This window comes from Abramis brama, assembly GCF_963993115.1.
Source record: "Abramis brama genome assembly, chromosome: 22".
NCBI classification, from domain to species: Eukaryota; Metazoa; Chordata; class Actinopteri; order Cypriniformes; family Leuciscidae; genus Abramis; species Abramis brama.
Window position 1 is genome coordinate 10,549,088 of NC_139984.1, and position 26,165 is coordinate 10,575,252.

A 26,165-nucleotide genomic window follows, 5' to 3' on the forward strand; every position below is an offset into this window, starting at 1 on the left:
ATATCAGGAGAGTTTTATACCATTTCGGCAGTTAGAGAGCGATCTGTGTTAGATATAGATCCGGGTCACTAAAGACCCGAATATGTAATAATGTTTGGTGAAATATTGATGCATTTAAGGTGGAGTTTGTGTTGGTTTGGGCATCCCGACCAGTGGGATCCCAACCCTGTGTTTGGAAAACCTACTTGGTGGTGAAGAATGACTCACTTTACATTTAAACCAAAACCATTGGGCCCTGTATGTTTTCCTTCCTCAAGATATTGAAGCCAATTCACTCTATTCAGCAACCATGAAATCTAACTTAGTACACGTAAGAAGATATCTAGTCAAGACACCACCACAGACCGCTGTCATTGATGTTTGCATTGACCTCATGAGGAATCCTTTTAAAATTTCTCATCCACCTGAAGGCCTTTTCCCTCAGGTATTAATTACCCAAACTGCCCTTGTGGACTTCGGTGGATTGCGCTGTTCGTACAGTTCCACTTCCCACATCTGTCTCAGTTTTCTAAACGCATCAAACATAATGTAGCAGATGTGCACAATCTCTTTCATATGAAGAAAGACAAAGTCTTATTCATGAAACACAAGCAGAAAGAGTTTCTTAATGTAAATCAAATGCAAAAACATTCATACGTAAATTGTCACGTTCAATTCATCTGGACGGTTTATGTAAGAACGGATTTATGAGTGATTTACACAGAAATTTGTTCTGGTTGCGTTTTGTGAACGAGGCCGACATGGCATAAGAGACAGAATCAAACCTTTAATGTATTACTCTCCCTCTGTTGTTTATACAACTAAACCGCAGAGGAAGCGGAGAGGAGAATGTTTCAGGCATGCAATTAGACACCTCTCTCTCGGGACCTCGCGCATGAGGCCAGAGGGAGTCATCAGGGACGTTTTATTGATTGAGCGTCTGTGAGAGCGATGCAATGAGTGGCCCTACCCAGTGTGCATCTGGAGTAGAGTATAATGGTGCCAGCCCAGTGTATAGCACAACTCTATAAAAATGATGACATGTCTATTTAAGGGGGAATCGATCGGCTGCGTTATTGCGGGGTCACGAGTAATTGTAGTTTCTCTAGCCTCTTCCTCAGCCCTGTGTGAAATCAATGATGGCTGTGATGAGCATTAAGGGAGAAGACGTTTTATGGCAAAGAAAATGTATTAAAATGATAGTCATTGATCTTACTTTTTCATTCATTTTTTAGTGTATTTCCATGCAGAAATGATTACTTTTATTCATTAAGGATGTGTTAAATTGTCCAAAAGTGTAAAACGACAAATTATTTCAGTTTTTTGCCACAAAATTATGTTTTATTATGTACAGAAAGCACATACTCTCTTTCTCCCACACAAACGCATACACATACAGTTCGTACACACACTCACACAGAAATGTGTTGTCAGCGCTACTCTGACGATTTTATCGGTAAAATAGTTTAGCAACATAAAAGCTACAAGACATTTCTCACTAGTGAGGTAATAACGGCGCTGTTCTTGAAGCAGAGAAACGTACAGTTTCGCAATTAGTAGAGACGCTGCTGCCGAACACTGCTAATTCACTCACGCTTGATAACTCTCTCTTTCTCTCTCTCTCTCTCTCTCTCTCTCTCTAAACAAATTACTTTCACATTTCACAAGTATGTATAATTGGTTTGTGAAATATAAATGTCACATTTAGAACCCATGATTTCATGATATTTGATGTTGACATAAACTGTGGTGTTTTTTCTTGTAGCTGCGGGACGCTCTCAAATGTCAGCAGTGTCAGAAACAGTTCCGATCCAAAGCTGGACTCGACTACCACAGCATGGCTGACCACACTAAGGTAAGCGACGGTGCCAGAACACATTTTACTTCATCTACAGATCTACAGTACAGCTCATCTCCAAGATGTCAAAATCAATGAAAAGTTATGATTAGAAATAAAATGATTTATCAGTTAAAATTAGGGGTGGGGAAAAAAATCGATTCTTAGATGAATCGCGATTCGGGACGTGGACGATTCTGAATCGATTCACAAATGTCAAAAATCGATTTTCTAAAAAAAAAAAAAAAAAAATCTAATAACGTAACATTGAAGGAACGCAAAAGGCGGAACTCTGAAGCGGACGTGCAGTGCGCGGACAGTCTGTGGCGTGCACATAACAGAGACGCGCACATAACAGACGCATGATGGCTGAGCGCCAAATCCGAACGGCACCAGAGAATGTCTTCGTTAAAAGCTAACGTATGGAACATTGGCAATTTCATTGTGATCTATTTAGTATTTTTTTGTATGAGAGCTAATTTCTGTATTGTTTAGTTTTCACATCAATATGCTGTGTAAACCGATCTGATCTGTATGCAATATGTGCAATGCCAGTCACAAAAAGTTACATTTTGACTGTAAGTTACTCTCTGCAGAATGTTCATTCACTTTCTTTGCTATTTTTGATTGTGGTATACAGCAAACATTTCAAGTCATAACTCTTTATTATTTAGTTGTGTATAAGTCAAGAGCGACTTTGTATGTTATTAATTATTCAGAATATGCATAAGTCCACAAGCATTATACGTTATGATAGCTTCAGGTACATAATTCTATATTTTTGAACGAAAACTGTTTGTGAATTTGCTACAGCAAAATGTTTTTTTTTGTCTGAAGGATTATATTGCTCATTGGAAATAACAAGAGGATGTTGGTTAGAAGTCTATTATTAAATGCCAGAGATTCAGAATATGCTGAAGTTTGTATTAATTTACTACAAGTATGCTGCTAGTACAGGCACACATTTATTTTCCTGTTGGTTCTCAGCAATGTTGGGACATATGCTGGCAAATGTAACCTTACAGTTGACTTGCCAAATCACTTCCATTTGTTTTATTAATACAATTAATATAGGAAGTATTGGAAGTAAGTTCGTTATGGGTCATCATAAATACTTTGCTTTAAAAGTACCAAGTAAAAATATTTTTTCAATGTTTTTGATAAAAGGCACTTCCCTGAGAATTGAACTTAATAAATGTGAAAAAGACACTTTAATGTCTCCGTTTGTCATTCTGTATTGCAAAGCAGATGAGAGTAGATCATGATCAGAAACCTGATTAGAAATCATTATGAATAAAATCGAATTGTTTTGAATCGAAAATCTTTTTGAATCGAAAATCGATTTTGAATCGAATCGTGGCCTCAAGAATCGGAATCGAATCGAATCGTGAGATGGTAAAAGATTCCCACCCCTAGTTAAAATTGCATCATTTTTTTTCAACGCCAACTTTTCTGTATATACATGAAAATGTCAGTCTCTGGAAGTGTGTGAGGTTCGTTCTTTTCACTTGTTTTGTGAGATTATTTCTGTCCACAGGCAAAGAAAATCACATGCTAAAACCATAGTGTAATACAGCCCAAATGAAATGTGCTTTTAATATGAACCAACAGAGGTAGACATATTTAATACTTTTAATGAACTAGTGGAGCTGTGTTTGTACAGTGGCTGCCCTACGTCCACATCGGCCGCTAATCTCTATTATATCTGACACCATCTCCAAACTCCAGCACCACTTTAAGATCAAAGCATCCATTAGGCTCTAACCATTAACTGCACATATGGGAAAAGGTCTAATAATGCCTTTTAAAACAGTCTTCAAGCTGCATTTCAACTGTAATGATTGTCTCCTGTTCCCCAGCCTTATTTCTCTACTGTGATAATTTCCTCAGCATTCCTAAGCTATTAACACAATTCCTGCCAGTAATCTTTCTTCACAGCAAATCATGGTAATCTGCTTTATGAGTAAAGTTCATGTTTTTTCCAGTCAAATTCGCCAACATCTGAATAGGATCGGCACATCCCGTAATGATGATGGCGTCCCTTGTGACTCTTGTGAGGTTTAGTATGAAAACATGAGAGAGAAAAACTGGTTAAAGAGGGCCATGAGGATATAAGCTCCATCTGCCAAGCTCAAGCATTAGCTGCAAACAATATTTCCAAAGAAATGTGTTAAATTATGCACAAGCAAATGTCTCAGAAACAGTATGAAACATTAATGAGGATGTGCATTTGGGTCTGTGATTTTGTTATTTGAGCCAGGTGCTGAGTAGATTGACTGAGCCAAACCTTTGAGAATCAGCATACGGTCTGGGCCAGATTATTCTAGCCAAGAACCGCCCACTTAGACGGGAAGAGAACGTCAAGCGTGTGAAGCAGTTTTGGGATCTATCTATCTATCTATCTATCTATCTATCTATCTATCTATCTATCTATCTATCTATCTATCTATCTATCTATCTATCTATCTTCCTTCAGTGGAAAAATTATTATTTGATCCCCTGATGATTTTGTAAGTTTGCCCACTTACAAAGAAATGAAGGGTCTATAATTTTTATGGTTTATCTTAACGGATAGAGACCAAAAAATCCAGAAAACACATATTATATTAAGGTTATAAATTGATTAGCATTTGATCGAGTGAAATAAGTATTTGATCCCCTACAACCAGCAAGAATTCTGCTTCCCACAGATTGATTATGTGCCCATGTGAAACACAGATTAGTCCTGTCACTTTAAGAAAGTACTCCTAATGTCAGCTTGTTATGTGTATAAAAGACGCCTGTCCACAGAATCTGTGTCTTCCATTCCAACCTCTCCACCACCATGGGCAAGACCAAAGAGCTGTCAAAGGACATCAGGGACAAGATTGTAGACCTGCACAAGGCTGGAATTGGCTACAAGACCATCAGCAAGAAGCTTGGTGAGAAGGAGACAACTGTTGGTGCCATTATTCGGAAATGGAAGAAATACAAAATAACCATCAATCGCCCTCGGTCTGGAGCTCCATGCAAGATCTCGCCTCATGGGGTAAGGATGATCATGAAAAAGGTGAGGGATCAGCCCAGAACTACAATGCCGTGCAAATGCAAAAGGCTGTAACTTCATTTTTGGTCGAAAATGAGTTATTGATATTTTTGGCACATTCAAGACCTCTATCATGTGGATAAGTATCTTGAGTCAATTTCGTAGTTTTTTCGAGAAAATAATGGGTCTTTACAGTAACTTCCAAAAGCCCATGAGAAACCAAGGCAGAACACGTAACACCAGTTACCGCTCTTTGGCTTTGTTTTGGAACGCTCAAATTGAGTTACGATACTCTGCCTTTGTTTAGCCGTGCGTCAATATGAAGTTACTGTGCCGGTGTTCTGTCAAATAATGCTACCTATCAGATTGTATGTGTTCTGCCTTTGATTTACTGTCCAATAAAATTTGCCGCATTTAAATTACGGTGTAGCCTACTATGTACCGCTGCCATCAGTCCCTGTAACCTCTGAAATCAGCTTTGTCCTGCACAAACGTGGTCAGACTCAGAACATTTACTCCATCGGTCTGAACCCACTCCATCAACAAATGTGCGATATCGATCGCAAAGGACATATGCAGAGTTGACAGAAAAATGTTACTCATGCCGTAGCAGGTGAATACAACAAAGAACTACTCATGCATCTAGCTGGCAGAGTGCCAAAACTGCACCGGCACCTTCAGCCCCGCCCTGAACACGGACGAGCCGACACTGGAGTCGGGACTAATATGTCACAGGGAGTGATAATGGTTATACAGACAATCAAGGCGTCCGACATAAATCCGCGGGACGAGCCAAGTTCACAAGCACAATAATAGGGCAGACAGCTGAAACCACCGCATACTGCAAAGATGTAGAACACAGAAGGTTGTGCTATGAATGCATTAGTCGTCGAGGTAGTCCACAACGCGCTCCCCACTGAGTCTCAAAGGGGAAAGCACTGCATTCATACTTTTCATGCATGAATCTCAGGATGCGCCTGTGATGAGGGGCTATCTGAATGTGAATGTGTATGCTTCTTTCGGGTCCACCACTGCTATAAACCAGTCCCCAGGTCGAATGTGCGCGAGGATCTGTTTTATCGTGATCATTTTGAACGTGCGCTTTGCAAGTCTTATGCCATCGCGTTCTTCTTACGCCAATTGAAGATACATTTTACCGCAATGGAAGTATTGTGTCATGTCTAATGTATTAATAATGCCATCAGAATGCAACCAAAGTACTGGATAGCAATAAGTAAATGGCTATAAATAATTGTAAATCATTAAAAATAAATGCCATGATCACTATTTTATACATGTGTTACTACAATGATTTTGTAAATGGTGATCAGCAACCAAATATTGATAATGTGGAAGTTACTGCCTTTTGCCTTGGCATGACTTCTCACTTTTTGCAGCCAATACAAAGGCAAAGTACAGTAATTTCAAAATAGGGGTCAAAAGTCAAGTTTGAGCTCAAGATTTTTTTTTATGTAGATAATTTTCATTACTAAAATATCTAATTGCCAGATTTCCAGTGTCATATAATATAATATAATATAATACAGTATAACAATTTTTTGGCTGGACAACTACAAATCTTTAAAGTAATTTTTCTCAGTTCCACACTCTAGCGAGTTAAGGTCTTTTGCCTTTGTAGGGCAGTACACAGGAGGAGCTTGTTAATGATCTCAAGGCAGCTGGGACCACAGTCACCAAGAAAACCATTGGTAACACACTACACCGCAATGGATTGAAATCCTGCAGCGCCCGCAAGATCCCCCCTGCTCAAGAAGGCACATGTACAAGCCCTTCTGAAGTTTGCCAATGAACATCTAATGATTCAGAGAAGGCTTAGGAGAAAGTGCTTTGGTCAGATTAGACCAAAATTGAGCTCTTTGGCATCAACTCAACTCGTCGTGTTTGGAGGAAGAGAAATGCTGACTATGACCCCAAGAACACCATCCCTGCAGTCAAGCACGGAGTTGGAAACATTATGCTCTCGGGCTGTTTCTCTGGTAAGGGTACAGGACAACTTCGCCATATTGAGGAACTGATGGATGGGGCCATATACCATCAAATCTTGGACGAGAACCTCCTTCCCTCAGCCAGAACACTGAAGATGGGTCGTGGATGGATCTTACAGCATGACAATGATCCAAAACATACAGCCCAGGCAACAAAGGAGTGGCTCAAGAAGAAGCACATTAAGGTCTTCGAGTGGCCTAGCCAATCTCCAGACCTTAATCATATAGAGAATCTGTGGAGGGAGCTGAAACTTTGAGTTGCCAAGAGACAGCCAAGAAACCTTAAGGATTTAGAGAGGATCTGTAAAGAGGAATGGACCAAAATCCCTCCTGAGATGTGTGCAAACCTGGTGACCAACTACAAGAAACATCTTACCTCTGAGCTTGCCAACAAGGGTTTCTCCACCAAGAACGAAATTATGTTTTGCTTGGGGATCAAATACTTATTTCACTTACTGAAATGCAAATATATAAAGTGTTTTTTCTGGATTTTTTTGGTTGATATTCTATCTCTATCCATTAAAATAAACCTACCATAAACATTATTGACCCTTCATTTCTTTGTAAGTGGGCAAACTTACAAAATCAGCAGGGGATCAAATAATTATTTTCTCCACTTTATGTATGTATGTATGTATAAATACGTTTAAGCCATTCTGCTTGACCCTTACGAAAATAAAATATATTTGCCTATATATATGAATGATCAATGTATTAAATGGTTTAACAGTATATTTGAAAATATACAGAATAATATATTGTGTTAATATATTGAATAATACATAAGGAATTGGCTTTTCATATATTGAAAAATATATTACTAATATATCATAATGTATGTAATTTTATATTCAGTAATACACTTAAATATAGATGTATGTGATCAGATATGGTACTGCATGTGTAATATATTGCAGATATATTTACTCATGCAGCATAAACACACATAGAAAAATATATAATGTAATAAATTTTTTATATTTTCTAATTATTTACATTACATTGTTTCATATTTTCAAGCTAGTTAAGAATAGCACAAGCACACCTGCTTGTACCACAGCATTTAGTCAAGAGACTATCACTATGCAGAGAAGTGCACATCCATTACTTTTAAAATATAATAATTATAGTCTTGCTCTTGATGGTATTTGGCCAATCGTCAACCTAACCACAGGCTTTACTCTTCAGCACAATGGTAACCCCCAAAACTCAGACATACCAGAAAACCTTTTAATTTCCAAAATAATAGAACATTAAACACTAACAGATCTCCCCCATATTAATATTGAGCAAAACCCATTAAATAAGACTTAATTTTCACATTTGCTCTCCTTTAACAGTCAGAAGCAAAGCATGCTGGGAACTAGAAATCTGTTGTAGCTCATTCTGTGAATGTGTGTGTGTGTATATATATGAGTGAACATACATTCACATTTATATGGGAGCATGTATGTGTGATATATGTACACAATAAAGGATCAAACTTTGTGAATATTACATGTAGTGCTATTTTTGTCATCATTTATAAGTATTTTATATGTATTAATATATAGCTATACATGGTCAATGCATATATTGCAGTATATTGAAAAATATAAGCACTAGTTTCCCATATATGGAAATGTAATATATCGCATTATATTTAGCAGTATATTCCCATATATTTTTGTTCCATGAGGGGAGAACTGCTGGTATAAGGAATGGAGATCAGATCTATAGATGCCTCATGAGTCAATTCTACAGTAGTTCGACTCAGTGAGTCATGATTCGACTCCAAATAGATTCTCTGAAGAGGATTGTTTAAAGTGGTCGAATAGCTGGTTAGTAAGGAAAACTAGTTTATCAACCGTACAATTTGTCAATCATTTCACATCTTTGTTTCTGTGGCGAATCCAATTGACTTTGAAAATTGTGCAGTGTGTTCTTGGCATAAGCCTAGTCTCCCATCCAGGTACTGATCAGACTCAACCCTGTGTAGCTTCAGTGGGAAACCAGGTCGAGAGCTGCTGGCTGATATAGTCAGGTGATCACACATCATCTGTGTTTTTTGTGCCTTTGGGTATTAGCTTTAATGGTGTGCAAGTTTTTCAGTACAGAACTGAAAGCTTTAGCGTAAGTTCTGCCGGGAAGACTCAATTGTTACGTCACTTATTACCTTCTCATCTATCCAATCGTGTTCTAATACTTGTAGTATAAAAGGTCGGTACTTACACATGTCTGAGTTTGCAGATGCTGACGCCTACATTCACCTCCATCCTCCCCACCACCACCACCAGGATGGTCCCTTCCCATACCTCTGTAAGACTGGAAAAACTGGAAGAGAGGGCAACTCTCTGAGAGAACAAAGGAAATTAACATTTGAACTCACTCTTGTGTACCATTCGAGACGCAAGTCTCACTTCAGAATCATCCTAATCTACACCTCTTTCCCTCTTCCCCCATTCCTTCTCTCTCATGCTGAGATCACCAAAATTCACCCAAGAATCTATATGGTTTAATGTGAATAATTATCATACAGTATTACACGTTTGGTATCATTTGAAATGTCTCAGTGCGACTGGTACAAATGTCTCATTCCCAAAGAAGTAAACCAAAAGGTAATAAGGTATTTAAAGCCCCGTTCACACTACAAGCGACTTTATCGCTGCATGTCGTCAGTGGCTGGCGATGAGGTCGTTAGTGGGCGTTCTCACTTCTGGTTGCCTAGGTAATGTTTGTGAGTGACATTCACGGATGTTACGTGTTGTAGACAACAAATCTGTTTTCTTGCCGCTACAAGCTAACATTTTGGAAGGAAAAGTCTAAATATAAATGGGATCAGTACATAAAATGCATAATATTAAAGATGAATGGGAAACAGCGAGTGCCCTGTGCTATCGCGGCTATTTAACTGCAGAAAATGGGCAAATACTGGTCTTTCTGAGTTCACGAAACCATTTGGGCTCGGAGTCAGCACGACGAGTACTACTGTATGTACACAGAGACATATCATAAATTATTGGACAGTTTCTGACTGCTAAAATAAACTTCTCATTCATCTTGCCTCGGTCAGACGCTGCACTGAAGAGTGACGGATCACGTGTGCTCCACTGACTTCACTCCTATTGGTTGTCGCTCGCGAAAGTCGCTCTTCATTTGCATAAAGTTAAACATTTCTCAACTTTGTCGCGTCGCCAGACACGCCCCATCCAGTCGCCAACGGTCGCCGGAAGTCGCCCGCTCCCCATTGAAAATGAATGGTATCGCGTCGCTTGGTCGCGTGTAGTGTGAACGCAGCTTAAGAGTTTAGAGATAACTCGCACACAGAGGAGGGTGTGTCTTCCAGGCGAAGGTGTAAACTCAATGCCAATTCCCATTGTTAGCAAATGTTTCCATGCAAATCAACTTCTGTCCCTAGTAAGTCTGGGATGGTGATTAATGCAAATTCCCACTGTGAACTCTGCGTATTTAGGGAGATGCTGAAGAAGGCTTGTGGTGATTTGTAGCTCAAATTAGCCCGTGATGCAGAGAGTGGCTGAGACTCTCAGCATCATGTATTTTCTAATGTCAGGTTCACATCTTTTCTCTTTATTCCAGAGCACTTGATGTTTTGTATTTATTATTTTTGAACTGATTATGAAATTGGCATGATACATTTACCTGACGTAATAAATTGTTACATTTGATTTTATTCCGACTGACTCTGAAATTGTTTTCCCAAGTAGATTAAATGGATTCGTATGTTCCCGCAAGTCATGGCCAATCCAAAGCTATTATAAGAGAAGTAATGTTGGTCAACTTATATCTGTAATAGTGGCCATATCTCTACTGAAGTAAACCTTTAAATTAAATTCAAGTGTATGCAATTCCATGGGGGCTATACCAAAGTATCTTTGATTGTGTAAACTTGAATGTGACCGATCTCAGATATATAGCAATTACCTCTGTTTGATGATCAAAACTGTTGAGATTGTGATCGTGAGACCCGCGTTAAAAACAGAAAACGTGAGGACCTCTGACCGACATAGTTTCCTAATCTGAACGCTGTAAAATATACTTAGAGTTAAAAAGAATAATCAAATATTCGCTCACTTTTAATGATGCCCAGACATCATTAAAACCTTTTTTCATTTATGGAGTCAGATGAAATAACGAGGTAATACATATGAGAAAATGTATTTCAATTAATCTTGTTGTATTGCGTAAAAGGAAAGGCAGTAACGCACAGAAACCTTCACCCGTATTATTGGAAAACCTCCACTGGACCTTTAGTCGGGCTTACACCTTCCAGGGGGTCGGCTGCGCCCCTGCCTTTGTCTTCAGGCAGGAAATGCAGATTCCGTACCCTCGGATTGCGAGCTACAGACAGGGCCTACGCCAAAGAACCAATTATTACTTGCTTGCTGGGCTGTTAATAAATGCATACTTGTTACATTATTTTACCTCCCGAGTCTTTCTGGTAGAACTGAAGTTGCGTCTCAGGCTTCGCGTTCAACCTCAGGTGCTGTGTTGAGGTTTCTAGATACCTACTGTATCTGTTTAGATACCTCTTGTGTCTCCTTTGCTGATGTTTTCATCAGACCAAATACTATGCTGTATAAAGTGCAGTCTGACAATTGCCGATAACATGCCTTGAGTAATGGCCTTTCTATAAAGGTTTTGAAGACTGCCGGGCATCTGGCTCTCAGAAAGCAGTTATTGGAAACACATTGTTGTAAAGACTTGAGGAAGAGTTTCTGGAGAGACGCTAATGTGTTGCATTGTGTTTGTTTCCCATTTGTAAGCCGTCGGCAAGTGAGAATGTGTCTGGGGAGGAGCAGGAGGAGAGAGAGAGGCTACGCCGCGTCCTCAAACAGACGGGCCGAATCAAATGTCCCAATGAGGTAGGGATTTGTCACTGGTGGCGGCCGTCTGTCTGTCTCCCTAGAGAGGCACTGTCTATCCTTAATATGTCCTAAATTCTGTCCTTTCTGTCTCACTTGATGTGTTCTATCTATCTATCTATCTATCTATCTATCTATCTATCTATCTATCTATCTATCTATCTATCTATCTATCTATCTGTCTATCTATCTGTCTGTCTTTCTGTTTATATCCATCCATCTATCTATATATGTTTGTATTTATTTATTTATTTATTTATATATCCACATTTAAAAACAGCAAACAGGGCTGACCAAAGTGCTGAACAATACACAAGATACAGAACAAGGACATAACCACACATTCATGACAAAAGCTCACAATGAATTAAAAGCTAAAAAAAATGGAGGTTTTAAGAGAGGATTTAAAAATAGTTCGAGATTGAGCCGCTCTGATGTAAACCGGAAGGCTGTTCCACAGCCTGGGGCCAGCAATCACAAAGGCTCTGTCTCCTCTATACTTTAATTGTGATCTGGGGACGGACAAAAGTCTCTGATCACCAGACCTCAGGTTTCGTGTGGGATTGTGTGGACAGAGTAGCTCGGACAAATAGCTCGGTGCCAGATTATTTACGGATTTAAAAACAAAGAGAGGAATTTTAAACTCAATTCTAAAATGCACAGGTAGCCAGTGCAGTGATTTTAAGATAGGTGAAACATGATTAAATTTACGTTTTCTTTTGAGGAACTTTGCAGCAGCATTCTGTACTAATTGAAGATGAGCAATAGAGTATTTGTGCATGCCATAGTAGAGGGAGTTGCAATAATCCAACCGCGATGTAATGAGCGCATGGATAGCAATCTCTAAGGTTTTCTCAGAGAGAGAGGATTTGATCTTAGAGAGAAGATGTAGCTGGAAAAAACAAGAACTAATCACCGCATTTATTTGTTTTTCAAATTTGAGGTTCTGATCCCAGAAAACACCTAAGTTCTTAATGCATGATGAAATGCATTATGTCTATATCCATCTATCTGTCTGTCTGTCTGTCTTTCTGTCTATATCTATCTATCTATCTATCTATCTATCTATCTATCTATCTATCTATCTATCTATCTATCTATCTGTATGTCTATCTGTCTCTCTGTCTATCTGTCTATATCCATCTATCTATCTACATATCTATCTGTTCTTTCTGTCTGTCTTTCTGTCTGTCTATATGTCTATATCCATCTATCTATCTATCTGTATGTACTGTATGTCTGTCTGTCTCAGTAGATACTTAAATACGTTTAAGGCATTCTGCTTGACCCTTACGAAAAGAAAATATATTTGCCAATATATGAATGATCAATGTCTTAAATGGTGTAACAGTATATTTGAAAATATACAGAATAATATATTGTGTTAAAGTGTTATATTATTATGCCTTATTATTATTATTATTATTATTATAATATATTATTATAAGTCTCTGATGTCCCCAGAGTGTGTATGTGAAGTTTTAGCTCAAAATACCCTACAGAATTTTTTTTACAGCATATTTAAATTGTCATTTTTTGGCGCTCAGAAAAACGTGCTGTTTTAGTAAACGTGCCCTTTAAATGCAAATTAACTGCTGCTGCCGCCCCAAATGGTAGAGCCTCACGAGCTCGCGCTCAGAGCCAGGACAATCTCATCTGATAATATCAGAACAGAAACTCTCAAGACAGTTGCGGTGTTCATTTCGACCCGGAGTCGGACAATAATGCCCACAGAGCCAGAGAATATATGCTGTATAGAGATAGAACAGGTAGTTTAGTTTAATTACGGTTATAACTTATTTGTCATCTGCTTTTATCCACTAATACAAGCCTGCTGTAGCAAACCCTGTCCGAATGATGACCAAAATATACTGTGATGAGTTCAATGAAGTTTATTGTACATCACACAAAAGATGAAGCGTTAGTTTTACTCCAGAGAATCACTGTAAGAGCTGAATAAACACAGTATAAGAAGTGCACATTAAAGTCTTATCCATAAACTCTCTCTCTCTCCCTTTCATTAGCATGGAACATACACAGCGAAGTACAAAAAACACTCAACTTACAACAACTAACAGTAAACAAATATATACACACCTTTTCAGTGGGTGCTTAATAAACTGGTAAACTGTATATCCGTAAAATGACTTGATGAGCTGTCATAAAGAGCGTGCTCGCACTTTCATTTCTTCCGTGATCAGTAACGTTAGGCCTGTCGCTCTGACGACCGTAAGCTTGATCACGAATAGTACAGATCCATCCTCGAGTAACAATGAGAGTAAATGAAGACTGCTATGTTCATTCTTACATCCAACAACAAAACACCTCAGTCGCTTAGGAGACATTCTTGTCTACAGCTGCTCCAGCGTCGAAACACTGGTGGACTGTGTCCAGCTCACTCAGGGCGGGTCTATGCTCAAACTGAAGTGTCAATCAACAGTCGTGGGAGGGGCCTGTGCAAAGTGACGTCACATTGCCCCAAATCTGAGAACAGCTTATTCTGAGACAGTGCTTATGATTTATGGGGATTTTTTTTAAAAGCACTGGGTGGATTTTTATCATTATAGGGTGGTTGTGTACACACACTGCCAACACACATTTATGTTCAAACACCATGTAAAAGTGAATTTTGCATAATAGGTGCCCTTTAATATATTAGAATATATTGAATAATACATAAGGAATTGCAGCTTTTCATATATTGAAAAATATGTGACAATATATTTACTAATATATCATAATGCATGTAATTTTATATTCAGTATTACACTTCATAAATATAGATTTATATGTGACCAGATATGGTACTGCATGTGTAATATATTGCAGATATATTTACTCATGCAGCATAGACACACATATATAGAAAAATATATGATGTAATACATTTTTTATATTTTCTAATTTACATTATAAATGTTTAATATTTTCAAGCTAGCTAACAATAGCACAAGCACACCTGCTTGTACCACAGCATTTAGTCAAGAGACTATCACTATGCAGAGAAGTGCACATCCATTACTTTTAAAATATAATAATTATAGTCTTGCTCTTGATGGTATTTGGCCAATCGTCAACCTAACCACAGGCTTTACTCTTCAGCACAATGGTAACCCCCAAAACTCAGACATACCTGAAAACCTTTTAATTTCCAAAATAATAGAACATTAAACACTAACAGTTAAACAGCGGACAGATACAGGCTAGTGCTGTATCTGAATAAGTCACGGCTGAAGGGCGTTGTTAGGCACGACGCGAATATGAAACATTGGCCGAGGTCCTCGGTTAAAGCCAGTGGGTATTAATGTCTGGCTATAATTGTTGTAGAAACTGTGTTACTAAGACCTTTGTACACCCAAATAGTTGAATTTCCAAAACAGCCTAATACAAGAATGAACCTCATCGTCGATTATGGTCTAGTCTGAGTCTAACATCATAACTAACATGGTCAGGTCAGGCTGGTTGTTTCCATGTTCTAACGCTGCGGCAGCTTCCCGCAAAAGCTCACAAACAGATTTCGCCATATCTCGTCGTCTCGATTACAATATAATCACATTTAAATAATTTCGTTTCACACATTCAACTCATGCACACGGGACGTCGATGACTTCGCTTTACAGAAGGCGTGCCTCTAGCGCCGTTACTAGAATAAGCCACACCCACTCATTAACATAGAATTTGCATGTAGGTTGTCTTTGAAAATGAAAACTGTGAAATAAAAGAGGAATTAAAATGAAAACGAAAATTTACATTTGTATTTGAATTGTGTCACTATTATTGCGTGAGCGTTACTAAAGAGCATTGTAAAAACTGTATTTGTAGTTTCTTTTTCACGTTTGGCTTTTCATTTTAATATTGGCAGTCTTGCCTCGAGACTGTAGTGAAAATGAAATGTGAAATCACCAATTGCATTTTATTTTTCAATTTGACAGGGATAATGCTGTGAAAATGAAATCATTTAATTTCATTCTCAATTTTGTCACATTTTTTGCATACAGTTTTCTGTAATGAAATCGTTAATCTGGTTTTAATTTTCATTTTAATCATTTTATTTATTTATTTAAATTTCCATATGTTTACAGTGGATTGTTTATTGTTTACAATAGCTGGTTAGTAAGGAAAACTAGTTTATCAACCGTACAATTTGTCAATCATTTCACATCTTTGTTTCTGTGGCGAATCCGATGACTTTGAAAATTGTGCAGTGTGTTCTTGGCATAAGCCTAGTCTCCCATCCAGGTACTGATCAGGCTCAACCCTGTGTAGCTTCAGTGGGAAACCAGGCGAGAGCTGCTGGCTGATATAGTCAGGTGATCACACATCATCTGTGTTTTTTGTGCCTTTGGGTATTAGCTTTAATGGTGTGTGAGTTTTTCAGTACAGAACTATAGTTGCGTCTCAGGCTTCGCGTTCACCCTCAGGTGCTGTGTTGAGGTTTCTATATACCTACTGTATCTGTTTAGATACCTTTTGTGTCTCCTTTCCTCTGCTGATGTTTTCATCAGACCAAATACTATGCTGTATAAAGTGCAGTCTGACAATTGCCGATAACATGCCTTGAGTAATGGCCTTTCTATAAAGGTTTTGAAGACTGCCGGGCATCTGGCTCTCAGAAAAGAGTTATTGGAAACACATTGTTGTAAAGACTTGAGGAAGAGTTTCTGGAGAGACGCTAATGTGTTGCATTGTGTTTGTTTCCCATTTGTAAGCCGTCGGCAAGTGAGAATGTGTCTGGGGAGGAGCAGGAGGAGAGAGAGAGGCTACGCCGCGTCCTCAAACAGACGGGCCGAATCAAATGTCCCAATGAGGTAGGGATTTGTCACTGGTGGCGGCCGTCTGTCTGTCTCCCTAGACGGCACTGTTTGTCCTTAATATGTCCTAAATTCTGTCCTTTCTGTCTCACTTTCTGTGTTCTATCTGTCTGTCTGTCTGTCTGTCTGTCTATCTATCTATCTATCTATCTATCTATCTATCTATCTATCTATCTATCTATCTATCTATCTATCTGTCTGTCTGTCTGTCTGTCTGTCTGTCTGTCTGTCTGTCTTTCTGTCTATAAGCGTGGGTATATTGGTACACCAGCTAGACCAGTGTAAACCAGCATGGAAATTCATTCTAATGTAGTCTTTACAGCAGGGCAGTCTGATTCAAAGACGAGAAGAGAAATCTAGAGAGGAGGGGAGAAGATGTGGAAAATAGAATAAAAAAATAGCTTATTTGTCACTAAGTGTGCTTATGCAGTTTGTATTAACAAACAGGCCCTTCAAGGGAACGCTGTACCCAGACTGTCATCCTACAGATCAATGAGTGAATTAATGAAGTGTGTTTGATTCTCTGTCAAACAGGGCTGTTCAGCTCATTTCTCCAGTCTGATGGGTTATCAGTACCATCAGAAGCGCTGTGGCAGAGAGCTGCCAGACACACAGAAGCCTGTCTTCCTGTGCCAGCACTGTGGTAAGACCTATCGCTCCAAAGCTGGCCGCGACTACCACCTGCGCACTGAGCACCCCGTCACTCACTCGGTGAGATTACACACACAGACTACACTTCATCATCCAAATTTGACATCATCTGGGAAGTGTGATGTTATATACACATTATAGGCAGATTTCTTCATCTCACAAACTGTGTTTGCCTCCCCCATTTAGCCCACATCTGATGACTGGAAACAAGAAGACAGTAAAGATGAGGAGGATGTGCTGGAGGAGGAGGAGGAGGAGGAGGAGCCTGAGCTGAAAAAGGCCAGAGGGAAGGCAAAGGAGAGAGTAGACGAGCAGCTGGAGAAGATGGAGGAGAGGAAAGAGGAGAAAACAGAGGTGGAGGACCTGCTGGATCTGGAGAGGACGCCCAGCGGAAGGGTGCGACGGCGCTCGGCTCAGGTGGCAGTTTTCCACCTGCAGGAGATCGCAGAGGACGAGCTGGCCAAAGACTGGGGCAACAAACGCCGCATCAAAGACGACCTCGTACCAGACATCAAAAGGGTACGGCTGTGTTGAGGCTACTCTGAAACTGATACACTATGAGTTACTGACAAAAAGTGGCTTGTCAAATGATGTAATATATGTTAAAAGTCTGAGATTTGTTAATTAGCAGCATTTATATGATTCCAAACAATGAGGATTTCAATTAGAGGTACTTTTTCAGTAGCTAAGCTTCCATCCACCTGTTCTTGTGCAAAACTTGGGATATCTGTTTTCTCCTCTTTCAACAATTACAGTGCTTTACAACTATAGAACAAAAAGAGTTAAATAAACTTATCACTTCATCTAAAACAACAACATGTTTATTAGATCCTATACCAACTAAACTACTGAAGGAAGTGTTACCTGTAGTGGAAGAGCCTCTCCTCAATATTATTAACTCGTCTTTATCCTTAGGTCATGTTCCAAGAACATTTAAACTTGCAGTTATAAAACCTCTCATTAAGAAACCACAATTAGATCATAATAATCTAGCAAATTATAGACCCATTTCAAATCTACCTTTTATGTCTAAAATACTAGAAAAAGTTGTGTCCACTCAACTGGGCTCCTTCTTGCAAGAAAATGATATCTATGAAAAGTTTCAGTCTGGATTCAGGCCGCATCATAGCACTGAAACTGCGCTCGTTAAAATCACAAATGATTTACTCTTAGCTTCTGACCAAGGCTGTATCTCAATACTAGTTTTACTTGATCTAAGTGCTGCGTTCGATACTATAGATCATACAATACTCTTAGATCGACTACAAAATTATACTGGTGTTCAAGGACAAGCATTAAGCTGGTTTAGATCATACTTATCTGACCGCTACCATTTTGTCTATTTAAATGGAGAAAAATCTATCATAACTCCAGTAAACTATGGAGTGCCGCAGGGATCTGTGTTAGGCCCTCTGTTATTCTCAATATATATGATGCCACTTGGAAATATTATAAGGAAACATGGAATTAGTTTCCATTGTTATGCTGATGACACTCAAATATATATTTCATCACGGCCGGATGAAAACGCTAATTTATCCAAATTGACAGAGTGTGTTAAAGATATAAAAGATTGGATGACGCGTAATTTTCTTTTATTAAATCCAGACAAGACAGAGGTAATACTTATCGGTTCAAAAAAACGCCCACAGAACCTCTCACAATACAACTTTGACATCGTAGGATGTCCTGTTACTTTATCCTCTACAGTAAAAGACCTGGGTGTTATACTCGATTGTAACCTGTCTTTTGAAAATCATATTTCGTATGTTACAAAAACTGCCTTTTTCCACCTTAGAAACATTGCTAAGCTACGTAATATGCTATCAGTTTCTGATGCAGAAAAGTTAGTTCATGCATTCATGACCTCGAGACTAGATTACTGTAATGCTTTATTAGCTGGTTGTCCTGCATCCTCAATAAACAAGCTACAGTTAGTCCAAAATGCAGCCGCTAGAGTTCTTACTAGATCAAGAAAATATGATCATATAACACCGATTTTATCATCACTACATTGGCTACCTATAAAGTTCCGTATTAATTATAAGGTATTGCTACTGACTTATAAAGCCCTAAACGGCTTAGCTCCAGTCTATTTAACGGATCTTCTATCACCCTATAATCCATCGCGCTCTTTAAGATCAATAAATTCGAGGCTTTTGGTCATACCTAGGATATCCAGATCAACCAAAGGAGGGAGAGCATTTTCACATTTGGCTTCAAAACTCTGGAATAGTCTTCCTGATACTGTTCGTTACTCGGACTCACTCTCCCAGTTTAAAACTAGATTAAAGACGCATCTTTTCAGCCAGGCATTCATATAATATTGTTAATCTCACAGTTTCAAACTACAATCCGGCCTCTAGTTCATAAATGCCAGAGGAGAACTGGCCCCCGACTGAGCCTGGGTTCTCCCAAGGTTTTTTTTTTTCTCCATTAGGTCACCTGATGGAGTTTTAGGACACCATTAGGTCACTTGATGGAGTTTTTCGGTTCCTTGCCACTGTTGCCTTTGGCTTGCTCAGTTGGGGATATTTTGGGGATATTGAATTTTATTCTATCAATCAATAAATTCCACTAGAAACAAACTTTGTTGTATTATTTTATTTTAATACTGTGAAGCTGCTTTGATACAATCTGTATTGTAAAAGCGCTATACAAATATACTTGATTTGATTTGATTTGATTTGATTTGATATCGCAAAAAAAAATGCTAGATGTGCATACAGCAAGATGTACATAAATTCCAAAAATGCACTTAAAAAAAAAAAGTGCTCAATTTAGGCGAATCATTTTTGATCTGATAAGAAGACATGCACATAAACTACGATGGAAAGACATTTGCTGAATAAATCCTTTGATGCGCAACAAAAAAAACGTTACCTCAACAGTGGATGTGATTGGATAACTGTAATAACCAGCAGACCAATTTCATTGCACAGCGTCTCAAATGTTGTTTTAGTCGCTCCGAAGTGTCAAGTTTGTCATCAAAATTATTCGGTATAATTACCTGACTCACACGATTGTATTCCCAAACACAGTCGTTCCCGAATGCAAAATAACACGACAGTGTTTATTGACAGCATTTCGTCTGCGCGCTCTGAGGCGCAAGTCATTTATAATGTACGAAAAAAGAGCCACAGTGTTCTAATTTTGCACATAAGTTAAATTAGCAACTTTGGTTGGAAACATAGCTACTATAAAGATTTGTCACACTGTACAACTACATGTTGCACAAAAAGCCAATATTGTGCCACTTAAAAAATGAGTTAAATCAGTAGTGTTTGTAAATTTAGTTAATTACTCATATACACATTTGTCTACTTATTTTGCACTTCTTGTACACACTTTGCTTTATATTTGTTGTTTTAGCTAAACTACACACGACCAGGCCTCCCCAACTTCAGCCCTGAAACTGTGGAGAGCTGGAAGAACGAGGTGAAGGAAAAAGGATTTATCTGCTGCCCCAATTGCGTAAGAACACCATCTTGCTTTTCATTTAACAATTACTTTAATAGCTGCTAGTGCTTGAATGGCAGATTCCAACATCAATATGAATGATAACAGTAGATTTAGATTTGCTTGAGAAACTGAACAGCTCTTGAAAATGCTGAATTGCTGTTTTTGTTGTTCAGTTCTTCTCTATAAATTGTTCTTGATTTCCATAACAGAACTGTGAGGCTATTTACTCAAGTGTATCTGGACTTAAAGCTCACTTGGCAAGCTGTAACAAGGTACAACAAGTCCTCTGCGTTCTTACCCATAGTTGTAAATTATAGATAAACTGTATATACTGTGTATACTTTTAGCCTCAGACATTGCTGATACTGTATCAGCTTCACTGCTGTTATTGTTCTCCACACAGGGAGGGGGCGACGTAGGGAAGTACACGTGTTTGCTCTGTCAGAAGGAGTTTAACTCTGAGAGCGGCGTGAAGTATCATATCAGCAAGACACACTCGCAGGTAAACCAAACACTCACTCACCCTGTATATTGTGTTCAATGCAGAGTAATCTGAGCAGTTGCCCTTAATAGTCTTCTAGTGTAACGAAATGTCTACTGTTTATGTCTACTGTATGTCTGTTCACATCAAGTTCGATATGAATGAACAAGGCAAAACTTTTTTGACAAACAAAGGTACACCAACTGTGGAGTTTCAATGCTTCCATTGAAGCATTGAAAGTCATTTTCTATCTTAATTATATACAGTGAGGAAAATAAGTATTTGAACACCCTGCTATTTTGCAAGTTCTCCCACTTGGAAATCATGGAGGGGTCTGAAATTGTCATCGTAGGTGCATGTCCACTGTGAGAGACATAATCTAAAAAAAAAAATCCAGAAATCACAATATATGATTTTTTAACTATTTATTTGTATGATACAGCTGCAAATAAGTATTTGAACACCTGTCTATCAGCTAGAATTCTGACCCTCAAAGACCTGTTAGTCTGCCTTTAAAATGTCCACCTCCACTCCATTTATTATCCTAAATTAGATGCACCTGTTTGAGGTCGTTAGCTGCATAAAGACACCTGTCCACCCCATACAATCAGTAAGAATCCAACTACTAACATGGCCAAGACCAAAGAGCTGTCCAAAGACACTAGAGACAAAATTGTACACCTCCACAAGGCTGGAAAGGGCTACGGGGAAATTGCCAAGCAGCTTGGTGAAAAAATGTCCACTGTTGGAGCAATCATTAGAAAATGGAAGAAGCTAAACATGACTGTCAATCTCCCTCGGACTGGGGCTCCATGCAAGATCTCACCTCGTGGGGTCTCAATGATCCTAAGAAAGGTGAGAAATCAGCCCAGAACTACACGGGAGGAGCTGGTCAATGACCTGAAAAGAGCTGGGACCACCGTTTCCAAGGTTACTGTTGGTAATACACTAAGACGTCATGGTTTGAAATCATGCATGGCATGGAAGGTTCCCCTGCTTAAACCAGCACATGTCAAGGCCCGTCTTAAGTTTGCCAATGACCATTTGGATGATCCAGAGGAGTCATGGGAGAAAGTCATGTGGTCAGATGAGACCAAAATAGAACTTTTTGGTCATAATTCCACTAAACGTGTTTGGAGGAAGAAGAATGATGAGTACCATCCCAAGAACACCATCCCTACTGTGAAGCATGGGGGTGGTAGCATCATGCTTTGGGGGTGTTTTTCTGCACATGGGACAGGGCGACTGCACTGTATTAAGGAGAGGATGACCGGGGCCATGTATTGCGAGATTTTGGGGAACAACCTCCTTCCCTCAGCTAGAGCATTGAAGATGGGTCGAGGCTGGGTCTTCCAACATGACAATGACCCGAAGCACACAGCCAGGATAACCAAGGAGTGGCTCTGTAAGAAGCATATCAAGGTTCTGGCGTGGCCTAGCCAGTCTCCAGACCTAAACCCAATAGAGAATCTTTGGAGGGAGCTCAAACTCCGTGTTTCTCAGCGACAGCCCAGAAACCTGACTGATCTAGAGAAGATCTGTGTGGAGGAGTGGGCCAAAATCCCTCCTGCAGTGTGTGCAAACCTGGTGAAAGACTACAGGAAACGTTTGACCTCTGTAATTGCAAACAAAAGCTACTGTACCAAATATTAACATTGATTTTCTCAGGTGTTCAAATACTTATTTGCAGCTGTATCATACAAATAAATAGTTAAAAAATCATACATTGTGATTTCTGGATTTCTTTTTTTTTAGATTATGTCTCTCACAGTGGACATGCACCTACGATGACAATTTCAGACCCCTCCATGATTTCTAAGTGGGAGAACTTGCAAAATAGCAGGGTGTTCAAATACTTATTTTCCTCACTGTATATATATATATATATATATGTTACCGGCAAAGTGTGAAATCCCGCTATTGTATAGAATGCCTAGGCAATGTATAGAATTCCTGATGTTTTTTGCAAAAAATACATTACTTAATTCTATACATTACCTAGGCATTCTATAGAATGCCGGATTACACACTTTGCCGGTAACATATGTTTATATATATATATATATATATATATATGTTTATATATATATATATATATATATATATATATATATATATATATTAGTTTTAGTAATTATAGTTGAGAAAACTGCTAAGAAATAATCAGAACATTCTCAGAATTATTTAGATTTAATATAACCAGGACATTTGAATTCAATGAACTTTTGAAAATATTCTGGTTTTCAATGTATTTTAAACATTTAATGCAGGGATTGGATTCAGAAAATCGGTTCAATCTTTAAATTAACCTTCTAATAAATCTGCTATATTGGCATCTGCTGGTTTTATTTATTATTTTAACACAGGTCACAACATTTCAACCATCATATATAGATCATTTTATTACCGAAATATTGCAAAATATAAATCGCACATATACTTCTCAAGTTTGCATCATCACATAAATATTTTATTGAGCAACATTTTGGTCAGTCGACCATCCTCAGGTTTGCGAGCAATTGACCGAAGTGTTGATCATTAAAATATTTTTGTGATGATGCAAACTTGAATAATGTCCGGTAGTTTTTTTGGGGCATTACAGAACTATTTCTATTCATGCTTTTAAATAAATCTTTAGTTTCAGTTTTAGTACACAAAGATAAATGTCGTACTATGCACAAATCATCACCTTGTGCCTTTCTATGTCAAAGGGCTTTATAAGGATGAATAGTTTACTTCTAGAAAATTCATGCAAATCCATCAGCTGAGCCTTTAGACTCAGTTCCTCTTTAAACTTGATGTGGCTCTGTGTGCACAGAACTGGTTTCGGGCATCTACCAATGAAGTGGCCAACAACAAGAGAAAAGAGCCAGAGAGCAATGGCTTACAGAAGGACATGAAAAACGTAGTGCCTGGGAAGAAGAGGGGACGAAAGCCCAAAGATCACCACCTGGTGACAGCCTCCTTTCCAGCAGAGACTAAGAGCTTCACCTCTGCTCCAGTCCCGATTCCTCCCCAGATCATAACCTCAGAAACCCGAACCCCTGCACCCAACCCCATCACCCACAGCCCAACCACACCCTCTGACCCAGTGGACAGTGGGAATCCAGCCCAAACCAGAGACACACCGCCCCCTATAAAGAAACGAGCCAAACCTAAGAAAGCTCTGGCCACTGAGTAACGCGGCTTTCACTACGTCGGCACCAGAAGGGATGCTTTCCGAACTACACCGGTAAACTTTATTCAGTTCGGTCACGGAAATGAAGGAAGACACAGAAGAAAGAGCTCGGAAAGATGAACGGAAGAACGAGGGGATGAAAAACAGCAGGAAACAACGATTTGTATTGATTTCACACTGATCTTTGTGTTTTTTAAGCTGAGTATATACATTATGTGTGTGCTTGTGTATACTGATATATATTACTCCTGTTGGTTTTTCATTCCATTTTTATAGTTCATTTTAATAAGGTTGTTCACTCTGAAGGGGTCAATAACATTTAAGCTCCCAGTTGATATATATTTTTAGAGCAGAAGTTACGAAGTTACATTTCTATGTGATTTTTTTGGGTAGCTACAGTGAGTCAACATGTCTGGTGGTTTCATGATGTGTTTGAACGATTTTTTTTTATATAGAATATCAAACTCATTCAATTAGCATGGTGAGCTAATTTACTGCTAACATTTTATCACGGTAATACTCTGCTGTGTATATATAATATCTATATCTATATATGAATATATTCAAAGCAATTTCATTTTCGTCCATCGGTTTCAAACAAGGTGTGTCAAAAAAAGTTGGTCATTGTTTAGGTTGCTTTTCCTCAGATGTGTTTGGGTTTGTTTCGTCAGTGGCAGGGTTGGAATTAGATCGACGGCTGTTGTAACAGTGTGCTACTGTGCAATAGTGTTGCTTTTGTGGTTTCTTGTCCTGTCTCTTGCTCGGAATCGTGAGAGGTCTGAGCACGTAGCCTTGTGTAACTCCTTATCCCGCATCCCTTTGGGCTGTTTGCAGTAGTTTGTAGTTTGCTGCAGTTGACCCGGAGGTCTTTGTTAAAACCTTTAAATGCTTTGAAAATTGGTAGAGCTGTGTGCTTGCATTTGTCCGATTGTTTTTTATGGGAATATAAGCTTGTGATGTTTAACTTAGAAGGAATATACAGTGCAGATGATTAGAGAAATTCAAATCAATAGTAAAATGGAAAGTTTGCAGCAGGCATGCACTGCCTAATAAATGACTACAAATGTGTTGGCAGGAAAAAATGTAATACTTCAAAGCACAGGAATGCCCTTTGACATCTGTGATGTCATCAGTCCTTGCTTAAACTTGAGGGGCCGTTCACAAAAAGGGGGTTGTGGAAGTTGTATAGATGCAGTTTTTTTCTTGAGCGCCACGCATTTAGATCGCCATGTCATGCACAAGATGCTGCAAAAGATATGGAATGCGTGTGCAATGGTCAAACACGTCCATCTAGAGCATGTTTACATAGAAAATCAGTGGAAAAAACGCAGTGGAATGCAAAAATGCGTTCTGTGTGAGCGGCCCCTAAGACACAAACTGGCTCCAATGAAAATGATAGTGGTCGAGTAGGAAAAAAAAAAAACAGGAAATTTTGGTGAATCTCGCAAAACCTCTCAAGAATGATTTCACTTCAAATTTAAAGCAAAGGAAGAAATTCTATTTCACTAAAAGGAAATTAAGCTTTTTTTTCAGGACTATTACTTTTTATTTGCATTGGCAAAACTTTTTATGAAAGTTAAGCACATTTTACATCCCAATTCACATTACCATATATATATATATATATATATATATATATATGTATATATATATATATATATATATATATATATATACTGTATATATATAGTACAGGTCAAACGTTTGGAAACATTACGTTTTTTATATTTTTGAAAGAAGTCTCTAATGCTTATCAAGGCTGCGTTTATTTGATCAAAAATACAAAAAAAAAAAAACAGTAATATTGTGAAATATTATTACAACTTAAAATAATAGTTTTCTATTTGAATATACTTTAAAAAATAATTTATTC

The 26,165-nt window shown here is 38.5% G+C and overlaps 1 protein-coding gene across 1 annotated transcript in view; it reads left to right on the forward strand.

Annotated features, from left to right (window-relative positions):
- znf512b (zinc finger protein 512B) overlaps window positions 1-25,643 on the forward strand; it is a 71,419-nt gene extending 45,776 nt beyond the window's left edge. Inside the window, exons 10-18 of the mRNA XM_084099454.1 lie at window positions 1,745-1,834; window positions 11,611-11,709; window positions 16,419-16,517; window positions 17,055-17,231; window positions 17,358-17,690; window positions 20,544-20,645; window positions 20,843-20,905; window positions 21,037-21,135; window positions 23,933-25,643. Of these exons, the coding sequence (XP_083955580.1) occupies window positions 1,745-1,834; window positions 11,611-11,709; window positions 16,419-16,517; window positions 17,055-17,231; window positions 17,358-17,690; window positions 20,544-20,645; window positions 20,843-20,905; window positions 21,037-21,135; window positions 23,933-24,295 (1,425 nt within the window). The 3' untranslated portion in view covers window positions 24,296-25,643. The remainder of the gene's footprint in view (window positions 1-1,744; window positions 1,835-11,610; window positions 11,710-16,418; window positions 16,518-17,054; window positions 17,232-17,357; window positions 17,691-20,543; window positions 20,646-20,842; window positions 20,906-21,036; window positions 21,136-23,932) is intronic.
- Window positions 25,644-26,165: the final 522 nt, after the last annotated feature.